Below are 12,610 nucleotides of genomic sequence, written 5' to 3'. Positions count from 1 at the left end.
CTAATGTGCTTTCAACGAAGCGGCAGTGAGTTCGACTCATGAGCGGCCGAGAGATTGGAGTGGTATTATCAGCAGTGGGGCCGAACACATGAATGTGTGGCTGCGGGAGCTTCTCTGCTATCGGGGAGGGAATCATCCTGACAGTCTGTGACTAGGCTCTTTTCGCCTGTCTGCCTCTCTGTGCATCAGATACGGGGCCTGAGCTGGACGGGGGCCTCTGGCTGTCCCTTGTCCAGAGCTCAGAGCCTGTCGCTTCCCATCTCCTCTTGCTGTTGCAGGCAGTGCCCCCTATACTTCTCCCTCCACAACATGAGATGATTCCTCAGTGATGGCGTTGACTACTGTAGATGATTTCACACTACACATGAGATGCTGACTGGGCTCTCCAAGCCTCTAATCGATTGACCCTCTTTTACAGCCCGTTGTGGCTTGTTAATTGGTCTCCAGCTCCCTGCTGACACAGTGACCCTAATGGAGGAGAATTACTGCTGTCTCGTCATGCATTAACCTCCCTCCTCCACCCCCTTTTCATCAAATCACCCCTCCCTCTCAGCCTAACCTCTGCTCCCATCCCCCCCTTCAGCACACTCCCTGGTTTCACAGCAGCTGGGTAGACGAGGCGAAGTGCACATGCACGGCTGCCCTGTCACATGTCCCTGTGCCTCTGGGAGCTGCGGTCAGGTGACACTGCAGCCAACCAAATGAAAGCACCAAGAGGCAAACACTTACTGTTTGCACACTGTTGTCCCTTAATTAGGCTAAACATAATTTAGACATGGTCAGGGTTATGAGAGGCCTCTTTGCACGGGAGGTCAGATCAAGCTCAAGGGCTTGTGACTTTTGAACAAAACACGTTTCTGTGCATCTCTGTTGTCTCTGGCTTCAGTAGGTCTCATGTGAGATAGATAATTAGGACTTCTTACCAATGCAAACTGTTCTGTGTACTCATATTTATCCATGTCATAAATCAGCACTTTTTCCTTACCTTTCAGGTTCATCAATTTATCTTGTGTTTTTTAATCTTTTTAAAAATCTTTTTGTTGTATGGTCCTGTTACAACATGTAAATACTAAATCTATCCATCTATGTGTGTTACTTAAGAAAGAGCATAATCTGCAGATTTGATTATAATAATCTATCTAGATAGATAGCGTTGGATGTATGTGTGTATGTGTGTTTTTAGTTTTTTCAAAGGTGCCAAATTTGCAGTCAAACCTCAATTTTTTTCCGATCACATAAAACTGAAATATTCACATTTGAGATGCAATTAATGTTGGGGGCATTTTTGCAAGAAAAATAAAAAGTTATTAACATAGTAAACCTGGAAATGAAGACAGTGTATGAAAGCATCGCCAATCCTGAAACAGCAAGACAGCTTGCTGATATCTCAGGAGATAAGCCATCAATTGCCTTTTCTGTTTTTTCTTTAACCTTTGTGTGTCTGGATGTGTTTGCCGTGCAGCTGTGAGCCTGGATTGGGTATAGCAGCTCACCCCTTGTGGCTGCTGCCTCCATTATTTACAAGTGTGAATATTTCATGATGACATCAGGGTAGGGACTTTGGGAGAGAGGGCTGCCCTAATGAGCCGTGGCACTCGTTCATTTGGCCCTAAAACAGGCCGGTGAGGGCTCCTCTGTGGCGCCACAAAAACTGCACGGGGGCCTGTAGTAAAACAAGAGTTCAGGTTTTATTTTGAATTAAACTGCTGTAGGAGAGAAGTGAGGAAAAGAACAAAAAGAGTTGTCTCACTCTCGCACTGGCACATCAGCAAATCGTCTTGTTTTTCCTGAGGAAGAGCCTCGAGCGTGAAGGCAAAGTTTACATTGCTTTATTCTCAGGAAGACAGAAGCCTGTTGAAACTAGCACACTGTTATCTATGCTGTGAAACAAGAGCAAGAAATTAAACACTCACTCTGTGCAGTGAGAGAAAAAGCAAAAGTAGCTGCGAAGTACAGTCCATAATTGTCCGTTTATGTATTATAGATAAACTGATCAGGCACAGACTTGTAGTTTCTTTACGCTGTAGTAATAAAAATCTGCGCAGACATGTCCTCAAAGGGAAAGAGCCAGTGTCATTAAAGCCAGTGGCTCAAAGATCTGACTTTATTGTGTAGTGTGTAGTGTGTGTTTGTACGTCATACGGGGTGATGAGTCAGAGAACTTCTCAGATTAAGAGCGTGTTTGAAGAGACAGAATAAAACTAGAGGCGGAGGAGCACTGCTCTTACAGACTGTCAAAGAAGAGCCTTTTAGCTCTAGTTGTTCTCAGTCAGGGTCAGAGTTAGTAATCAAACTGAGCGCTGACTGTGATTTAAAAAATGGCTGATAGATGCTTTTATGTTTGTTTGGTTTGTAGTCATCTTTTGCTCTGAGTGATTCCAATGATAACAAAAAAAAATTCTGCTGTTTTGTTGCAGTGAGGGCGTCTTCAAGTGTCCGGAGGATCAGCTGCCGTTGGACTATGCCAAGGTACGATAACACACAAGGCTCACACAAGGCACCACTGTGATTTGGGCTAAACATCAGCAGGCTAATGTTCTTGCAGTGGCTATGCTAACATGCTAATGTTTATCAAGTAAAATGTTTACCATGTTCACTGTCTCAGTTTAGCATTTTAGCATGCTAACATTCACTAATTAGCACTAAGTACCACAGTTGAGGCTTACCAGCACTAAAGTAAAAGACAGAGGGTTACCAAAAATTCTTACAGTTTGGTCTGAGGAGAGCATGAATGGGTGAAACAAAATTTCATGGCAATGCATCCAGTAGTTGTCGAGACATTTCACTCAGAAACACAAATGTCAACCTCATGGTGGCATTAGAGAAAAAGTCAGGGGATCACCAAAGTCAGTAGGCTTCATCCTCTGGGGACCACGAACATTTGCACAAAATTGTTGGGATATTTCAGTCTGGACCAGTGGTGGACTGATTGACCAAAAGACTGATCCCTGCAGTAGAGGCATGAGCTAAAAATGATAAAATAATTGGAATACCTGAACAAATCCAAATCGAATCCAAAATAAAACATTAAATTTAGGAACCCACAGTAAAACCAAAACAGGTTTAAAAAATTACTTAAGAAAAGGCTTTTCTAATAAAATTGATTGAAGAGATGTTATAGGTTCTGCAAAATGTAGATAACTTCTGTGCATTGGTTCAAACTGAAAAAAACATGCAAAGCAGGGAGGAGGCAGACAGCTCAGAGCCACACAAATATAATCCTGCAACATTAGATCTAGATATAGTTGAGATCTTAGATGCAAATTGTCAGACTTCAAGAGAAAAACAATTTCAGGATGGTGACCTTGACTTTTTGTGCCAGGGAATCTCTGGATAACGCAGGAGAAATAATCCTCGTCTTACCCCAGAGTCAGAAGTTGCATTTCATTTCATTACAGTGGGAAAGCAGCCTGGTTGGTTGATCAGGATAGAAAGATAATTTATCAAAACCACTACGTTTTTCCCTCCCAAATAAATGTCTCCCACAGAAAGGAAACTGTATCCAAATTTCCCCCCTCAGTCTTTTTCTCCATGTTTTTTAAAGGCAGTTAATCAGATTGTTCTGGGGGTGGGTGGGTCAGAGGATGTCTCTCTCACACATGATATCCCTGTTATGAAGTGAGAGACTGCAATAAAAGGATAAAGGCCTTAGGACTGTGCACAAGAGACTTCATCAATAGGCAGTAAATGATCATCCCTTTTTCTGTGCAGCTTTGATTGAAAGTAGACCGCTGCATGTTATTCTCCCATGCAGTTTGTTAGCTTTAGCCTGAGTCAGCTACTGAGCCATTAAACCAGAGCTACAGCAGGATCAGTGGGGCAGCAGTGCAGGTCTGCGCTCTGCGCTGCGAGCAATGAAGGCGCCTGTAATAGCAGGCGACTCTCTCTGGGAAGGATGTGCTCATGGCACACCTGTCAGACATTGTTATTTACCGAGGCCCTCACAGGCTCCCAGTCGCCTGCAAATTACCCCTCGCTGGTGGTCTTCTGTCGGGGGTTATTGTGACGCTCGCTGCACACTGTCCTTCGAAAACATGCACAAACACAACCTCGCTCCAGCACAACAAGAGTGTTGTAGTCATTAAAGGATTGTGCTGCTGCTGCTGCTGCTGCTGCTGCAGTAGTAGTAATAGTAGTAGCAGTGTGGGACTAACAAAGGCTAAAGCAGACAGAATAAACCCCCAAGTTAGAGCTCCAAAGAGCTTAACCCTCCTGATCTGGCTGCGACTAAGTTATTAAAAGGTCATTATTGCCGTCTCCCTGCAGATTCCAAGACTGGAACAATGAGAGAGTGTTTCAGTTTGCTTTAGAGGATTTTCTTCCCTCTGCTTCTCCTCAAAGAATGTGATTGTGGCAGCGAGATACTGTATGCTTCTACTGTATAAGTGGCCTGCAGCAGAAGTCAAGCATGTTCTTTAATGTTAGATATATGTGCCTTACTTGAGAGCACCAGAGGGTATTTAACAAGTATACTTTTATGCACTCTTTACTCTGGCATCTATCTCCTAACAGAGCAGCTTCAAACAACAATAAGTAGTGTTTTATTGTAGATTATTTTCCAAATTAACTTTTAGTTTGATGGCGATGGTTCCCATGTTTCGCTGCAGAGGCACGTGAGCACAGGCAAGCTGCTACTGAGCTGTTATTTGTTTAGAGGGCTGTTGTGACATTTTGCGGAAGTGGCTTTTCTTGTTTGACCACTGCTCTGCTTGTGTGACAGGCGATGGGGGGTTGGAGACTGAGCAGGGCTGTAAATCCTCAGGACAGCGGACTGTAGGGGAGGATTTGGGGTGTTTTTGGGCAGAAAACTGACTCATCCCCTTCGCTCAGTGGCCGAGGAAAAAAATAAATCTTTTCCTCCTCTGTCTCTCTTTCTCTCAGTCTCTCTCAAAGGTCCCATAAACCCATAAATGAACTCATTATCACTACAGTGGCTGTGTTGACTCACACTGCTGCAGTTTTCTAACACAATCCCAACTGTTTGACTTTCCAGTGTTTGGATGAAAGTTTCCTCGTCCAGAAATCAACATGTTACTGTCCTTGTTAAAATGATTTACAGGAATGGTTCAACATTTTGGAAAACACGCTTATTTGCACCAATGAATACCAATCTCAGCTCGCTCAGAGCTGGAGGGATGGAGGATGTGTTTAGCCAAGCTTAGTGTAAAGACTGGAAGCAGAATATATGAGTATTTATGCAGTATGTGGGGTTGACTCAAAAAAAACCCACACTGCCCATGTTTGTCATAATGAAGGAACCAGTGCAACGTGTGGTTCACTTGAATAGTTTTTGGACAACAGGGAAGGTCTGTGTCACAGAGGAATGACATATATCATGCTTCGGCCACACAGCAAATACTTTTGAGGAGGATCAGTTCAATATTGGTTGTGGCCTTTTAATGGGATTTGGTAACAATAAGAAAAATGAAGAATATTGCTAGCCTAATCCTTTAAACTTTACTTTATTTGGCACAGTATTCATGCACTGCAATTCCTTGACGCTTTGTGGTTTTAGCAGTGAGGTGTATGAAACTACTGAGTCTGTGATTGCTGACAACCACAGATTACCCTGTTATCCAGTTTCATGGATGGATCAAAGGCTGTCACTGTCTTATGAAAATCATATAGCTCTATAAGTCAACTTCTTTAAAATCAAAGGAAAAAAAAACTCAGTTTTCAGCTCTGTGAATTTGCATATTTCAGCCAATCCAATGAGTTTTTACATGGTTTATTTAGCTTAAGGAGGAGAAGAATCTTCTTGCAGATATATGTTTCTAATTGGACATTTAACAGCTGGTTAAATGCACAGTCAGACACATGTTAAATACACTGGTGCCATATGAAAGTACTATATCACAGTCCTCCAGGACGACTTGGTCAGCCCCTCTAACATCTTGTGCGTGGCTGCTGGGATCATCTGCCACACTGACCTCATCCCACTTTTCCTCCTCAGATCTACCCAGATCCAGAGCTGGAGCAGCAGATCCTGGCTCTGCCCATCCGCTGCATCCACAGCGAGGAGGGCTGCCGCTGGACAGGCCAGATGAAGCAGCTGCAGGTGAGGAGCTTCGATGCGCTCCGATCTGTCGCCTCCTCCCTCCCCCTCACCTCTCTTGTTGTTTTCTGATAACCACCCATGTGGTTGTATGTTTGTGAGAGTCTGATGACACGTTGTGAATCTGTCGTTGTGTCCCCCCCAGGGCCACTTCTCCACCTGCGCCTTCAATGTCATACCCTGCCCCAACCGCTGCTCCGTCAAGCTGACGCGCCGCGACTTGCCCGACCACCTGCAGCACGACTGCCCCAAGCGCAAGGTCAAGTGCGAGTTTTGTGGCAGCGAGTTCACCGGTGAAGCCTACGAGGTAAACACCTACTCCAAACCTGTCTTCATTTCTTTTCTTTCCTTTTTTTTTCCCCTGTTACAACTCAGCGGGAGCTTGACGTAAACAACACAGAGTGACGCCACATAATTTCCATGCCTATATGAAAGCTGTCTTTGTGAAAAGCAGCAAGAAAGACTAATGCACACGTGTGTCAGTGCTTTCGGAGCACGTTGGTCTATTTTGAAATAACACGTGTGTTGGCAGAAGGAAAGAAGCTTTGACTGGGTCTTTCATACTGAATGTGTTTTCTTCAGAGTCTTCTCACTAACACCTCAGTCATTTCTACCAACCTGCTCCTCCTGTGTTTACTCTGGCCCTCAAGGTCTCCCCTCTGCACACAGTTACAGGGACATTAATCCACCTTTTGGCTTTCTCATTGGAATCACACAGTCATGTTTGTCATTTAAAACCAGGAAAGTAAAGCTTCAGCAAGGTTGCAGCATCTACTTTCATTCATCGATTAATCTGCAAATAATTTTTCCAATTGCTCAACTTTCTTTCAGTCTATAAAATAAGATAAAAATAAAAATGTCCTTTTCTATTTCCCAAGTTGATGTCTAAAAAACCTAAAGATTTATATTTCAATCTTATCAAGAAAAAAGAAGCAAATCTTCACATCAGAGAACAGTTGGTGGTGTTACTTAAGTGATGCTCTTCTCAATACTTTGATCATCATAAAGGGATATATTACTTTACATACAAGATTTTTTATTTATCACGCTCTTACTTTATACTTGTAAACGATTCTCTCCTACTGTATATCCTCATATTTATAATGTACGGGTCAAAACTTGACCAGCAGCCTCACTGCCTTAAAAAATCAGAATTATATCATATTAATTATATATTTTATTATTAAAATGCAGTTTTGAGCAACAAAAACTGAAGTCTATAAATAGCACTTGGGTAAACAGTAACACTTACTGTATCTACAGTATTTGTAGCATGTCTTGACTTAATGACCCCACTCTGAATTGTAATCACATGTTTCTTTTCTGTCCCAGAACCACCAGGGTGTGTGTCCTCAGGAGAGTGTTTACTGTGAGAACAAGTGCGGGGCGAGGATGATGCGTCGTCTGCTGTCCCAACACAGCATGGCTGAGTGTCCCAAACGCACACAGCCCTGCAAGTACTGCGGCAAAGAGTTTGTCTTTGACACAATCCAGGTGGGTTTCACGGGTTTCACGCAGGGTTTACAGTCAATCTTGGACACTGACTTTTTTTAATGTGTTTGAACATCAATGAATCAATTATCAGATTGGTTGCTGATTAATTTTCTGGCCATCATCTGAGTGTTTTGTTGCGCTGATTGCACAATGATTTACTGGCCTTTGCATGTATTATTGGCAGCATGGTTCAAATATTTTCTGTGGCTTCAGGCTGCATGATTAGTTGTTTTCTTTTTCTTTTTTTTCCTCTGGACTATTTTCCCCCCTTCATTTTTAATACCACATGTATTTTTTGAACTTTCAAGGCTTTCAAGGACATTTTTCCCCATGCAGCCATTAATTTGCAACCCCACTGTGCACTGTGTATGTGTGTTTTTATCACTCATGCTGTCAGCTATGCAGTGCACATGATAACGTTGTCCCTGACTCCTCTGCAGAACCACCAGTACCACTGCCCTCGGTTTCCTGTCCAGTGCCCAAACCAGTGCGGCACACCCAACATCGCCCGGGAGGACCTGGCTAACCATGTGAAGGACAACTGCGGCAGCGCGCTCGTTCTCTGCCCCTTCAAAGACGCTGGCTGCAAACACAGGGTAAAGACTGACCTGCATCATTTAACCTTCGAAGATTATTTCTGCCTCTGGAGACTGTTAACACTGACTGTTGATATATGCTAATCAGCTGCCTGCTTGTCTTTGTTGTTTACATGCATTCTTCTCCTTACATTTCCTTTATATCCTCACTCGCTGTGTCCAGTGTAATGATTTCCTTTCTCCTCAAACATACAGTGCTGTGCCTGTAGGGTCTGTTTTAATGAGAGCAACACTTCTGTATTCTGACCGCACATTTCTGTCTATTTTTGAAACTGACGTCAATTTGTGAAAATGTGGACACGCTCGAGGAGGAGCGGCAGATCGTTCTCTGTGTTTTCGGATCGGTGCTCGGTTAAAAATTATAAAGCGTCTGGAAAGCTTGATGTACAATATTTACAGATGGTAAAAACATGAGTCCTAAATAGCAGAGTGATAATATTAAATACAATAATCCAAGTGTCCACATCTTTGGCATGTTTAGTGTACGGCAGAAAATGAAACAAGTACATTATTCAGTTATAATGTTGATGTTTTTTTCTGTCACAATTTGAAACAAATATCATACCACTTCTTCGCAAATTAAAACATACAGACATCATAATAGTTTTAAGTTCGATATTCAGAGATATTATTTCTGCCATTGAGGATGAAACTGATGTTGCACAGGTGTTATTTTCACATCATGATTTGATATTGATGCATCTTGTACAATTTGACAGTCAAAGGAATTGTCAAGTTGAAGTTATGAACTGTCTGAAAAGTGCATATTTTGTGAAATGTAAAAGCCTTACAGATGTGTAAAATCTGCATGTACAACACAACCTTCTCCTCACTTACTGCGCAGCAGCTTCTACATAATGAATCTCTCTACTGTCTCTCTGCAGTGCCCCAAACTGGCCATCGGCCGTCACCTGGAAGACACCACTAAATCTCACCTGACTATGATGTGTAACCTGGTGGGTCGCCAGCGGCAGGAGATCCTGGAACTGCGGAGGGAGATGGAGGAGCTGTCCGTCAGTCACGACGGCGTCCTCATCTGGAAACTCAACGACTACTCGCGCAAACTCCAGGAGGCCAAACTGCGAAGCAACCACGAGTTCTTCAGCCCGCCCTTCTACACCCACCGCTACGGCTACAAGCTGCAGGTGTCAGCCTTCCTGAACGGTAATGGCAGCGGCGAGGGCTCCCACCTCTCCGTCTACATACGCGTGCTGCCCGGAGAGTATGACAACCTGCTGGAGTGGCCCTTCTCCTACAAGGTGACTTTCTCCATCCTGGACCAGAGCGACCCATCGCTCTCCAAACCCCAGCACATCACCGAGACCTTCAACCCTGACCCCAACTGGAAGAACTTCCAGAAGCCCTGCAGCAGCCGCAACTCGCTGGACGAGAGCACCCTGGGCTTCGGCTACCCCAAGTTCATCTCCCATGAGGAGATCAAGAAGAGGAACTACATCCGCGACAACTGCATCTTCATCAAAGCTTCTATAGAGATTCCCCAGAAGATAATGGCTTAAGATCTGACCTTTGTTTTCTTTTCATGAAGGAAGGAAGATAGGTTAATGACTGGAACTGACACTTAACCTTGAAAACTTCTACACACTTACCCTTTAGATTCTTTCTGCCCTTACAGCCTCTCCACCACAGAGTTTGACGCAAGTTTGTTTGGCTGTGTGAGCTGACTTGGAGGACCTTGATGTACCACAGAAGAGAAAGTGTTTGGTCCACAGAACCATCACTCTCTGGTGTTTCTTTTTATTCATTTTTTTAAAAAAAAAAAATCTGTTTGCTGACCTTTTATCACAGTCTACAACACAAAGCCTTGGAAATCAAACAGTGCCTAGAGAGTTTATCTTAAGTTATATTTTTGTTGTTATTTTCTGCAGTACAGATGTTAAAGATTATGGAAAAGATATAAGATAAGGGTGAAGGGCTTCACTAAGCCTCTGCACTTAGAGTAGAGAGAAAGTTAGAGGCTGGTTAGAGACGTCCTGTTTTACTTGGAGTGTTCTAAAGAGGGAGCTCAACAGACTCGCGCTCAAGCCCAACTGCCTTTTGTTTACATGCTCGTACAGTATACTCCCACTGATCCCTTAACAAACACAGATCCCTTGGTAAGAGACTACTCGCGAGGTTTGTGCACACACAAACAAACAAGTCAATGTTGTCAGGTGAGAAAACCTGCAGCTCCAATCTTCGTGATTAAAGGAATGATTCGACATTTCTCATCAAGCGTTAAATGAGAGGATCGACACCACTTTGATATGTGTCTGCCAAATTTGAAGCTATAGCCAGCAGTCATCTAGCCTAGCTTAGCATAAAGACTGGAAACAAAGGGAGACAGCTAACAGAGGTGTAAAACCAGCACATTGTGGCTTTACAATAAGCTAGCTGTTAGCCTGTTTGCCCGTTTGCCATCCTTATGCTAAGCTAACCTAAATGACTGCAGGCTGTGGCTTTGTATTTAAAAGACTAGTCTGAGGAAATATCCTTCTTCGCTTTCTTACCAATGGTACGATGAGAAGCTTGATAACACTTTCATGTCTGTACACTTCAGGAGTGCAAACCATGTACTAAACACAGACTTCACAGTGATCCTAAGAGGCTTCATATCTTTTGTGGAGTCCACCAGTAAGAGAGAAAAAAAAGCACCTTTCATCAGTCTTCGGATGAGCATAGCAGACAAAGAGGCCAGCTGTCAGAGTACACGTGCATTTAATAGTGAAGGAAAAGCCATGTGGCCTTTTTATACAGTATGTCTTCGCATGAGGGTTTTAGGGGTGAGCAGGGCAACATAAACACATGCATGCTTCATGTGCTACCACCTGGACCACATTTTTGTACTGTAACCTGTATTCTTGAAATCCTCTCCCGTTGATGGCTATTTTGTCTCTTTTAATTTTTTTTTTTTTTTTTGGACCATTTGAAAGTTGACGAAGAGTCAAAATGATTTTTTGTTTTTGTTTTTTGTTTTTTTGTTTGTTTTATATACAAAAATGTGAACGCTGTTGGTAATGTTAACCTATAAAGACAATGAACACTTGTCTGTGAAGTGTATTGTTTTACATAGCCTGGGTGTGGATGGTGCACGGAGGTTGTCAGAAAAGATGGTTCATGAAACGGTCTCTGCAAACATGTGGGTGTCTCGGGACTGACTGCACCTTTGTCGTTACCATGGCCACTGGTGTATATCTTCAGCTCGGCACACAATGTGCAGCAAGGATATTCGGTTGGAGTGAGGCGGCCCAGTGTGATACACCTGTCTCCATCACAACACCATCTGAGGGATGGAGGACTCTGATAATACAGTACACTCATGATGTATGTGAATACTAATGTAAAAATGCAGAAGCACATTCTGTCTTTTTATTACTATACATGGAAAAAAAATCCCTGATTTCTTGTCATAATACCAGCTGATATTTTACAGTGATTTAAAGAAGTGAGAAGATAAAAAAAAAAAAACTTTTTTGTAAGATTCTGTATTTTTAAAAATGCTTAGCTGTTTTATACAAAAACTTTTCGTTGGAGAGTCGGGGTTGACTTTGGGAATTTTCAGACCCTTTCGTCTCTTGGACATTTGGATAATTTGTTTGTCCGTGTGGTTTGAGCCTCACATATTCTGTCTGTATTATTTCCTCTTAAAAGTATTTATTTTAAGGAGCCGTCATGTGAATTTGCACAGATGGCACAAATGTTTTAATATGTTGACTGATGAGTGCTTGTCAATTTCTTAATTGAAATAAAATACCATATATTATAATTGTTTTACCTGTTGGTATTTTGTACAGTAGATACTTTGCACACTGTTGATAACTTGCACTCATGTTTTTAGATCCTCAGAACTTCAGCACTGGCACCATATATGTAAACCAGGCCTGTAGTGTGGCTTTTCAAAGTCATAAAGAATACAAATGAATAATTTTGTTTGTCCTTATAGGAAACCATAATGGATACTGACATATGTTGATGATCTATTTTTCACTTACTACATAATATCCCTCTTGAAAACAACAACAAGATACTTATTAACTGAAGCAACTAACACATTCTCCATTTCCATCATAATTAGTAACAGTTGTGTTGGCCTTTCTTGGAAATAGCCTGGTAATTTACAGCTAAATACCAGAAAATCATCAGGAAATTATGACTATGGTTCCAGCAAAGTAGCTGGAAAATATATAACCTGTAAAATAAAGTGTTACCAGCTTTATTAGCACAAACAGTGACTGTACTGTGCTCCAGTGCAAAAAAGAGACACCCATTTTATTCTGGAGCACACTATCTGATGAATCCACAGTTGCTAATTTGTTTTATTTCCACTCCATCACCCACTCACAGATCTAGGTCAGAGGTGAAAGCAGTTTAAAGTCTCCACTGTTGCTCTCGCTGAAGACACAGAGAAGTGAAGGAGCGGAGGAAAGGGGGCAGAGGAAGTGAGGCAGACACCAGCCCTGCTTTGAAG

General features: G+C 42.5%; 1 protein-coding gene across 1 annotated transcript in view; it reads left to right on the top strand.

Moving 5' to 3' along the window:
• The window catches only part of traf4a (tnf receptor-associated factor 4a), a 37,000-nt gene extending 25,092 nt beyond the window's left edge, over nucleotides 1-11,908 (top strand). The window contains exons 2-7 of the mRNA XM_018665403.2: nucleotides 2,418-2,469; nucleotides 5,954-6,058; nucleotides 6,201-6,362; nucleotides 7,388-7,549; nucleotides 7,990-8,145; nucleotides 9,030-11,908. Coding sequence (XP_018520919.1) covers nucleotides 2,418-2,469; nucleotides 5,954-6,058; nucleotides 6,201-6,362; nucleotides 7,388-7,549; nucleotides 7,990-8,145; nucleotides 9,030-9,662 — 1,270 coding nt within the window. The 3' untranslated portion in view covers nucleotides 9,663-11,908. The remainder of the gene's footprint in view (nucleotides 1-2,417; nucleotides 2,470-5,953; nucleotides 6,059-6,200; nucleotides 6,363-7,387; nucleotides 7,550-7,989; nucleotides 8,146-9,029) is intronic.
• Nucleotides 11,909-12,610: the final 702 nt, after the last annotated feature.

The sequence above is a fragment of the Lates calcarifer genome, linkage group LG21 (genome assembly GCF_001640805.2).
Source record: "Lates calcarifer isolate ASB-BC8 linkage group LG21, TLL_Latcal_v3, whole genome shotgun sequence".
NCBI classification, from domain to species: Eukaryota; Metazoa; Chordata; class Actinopteri; family Centropomidae; genus Lates; species Lates calcarifer.
This window is presented reverse-complemented; position numbering and strand designations above follow the sequence as displayed.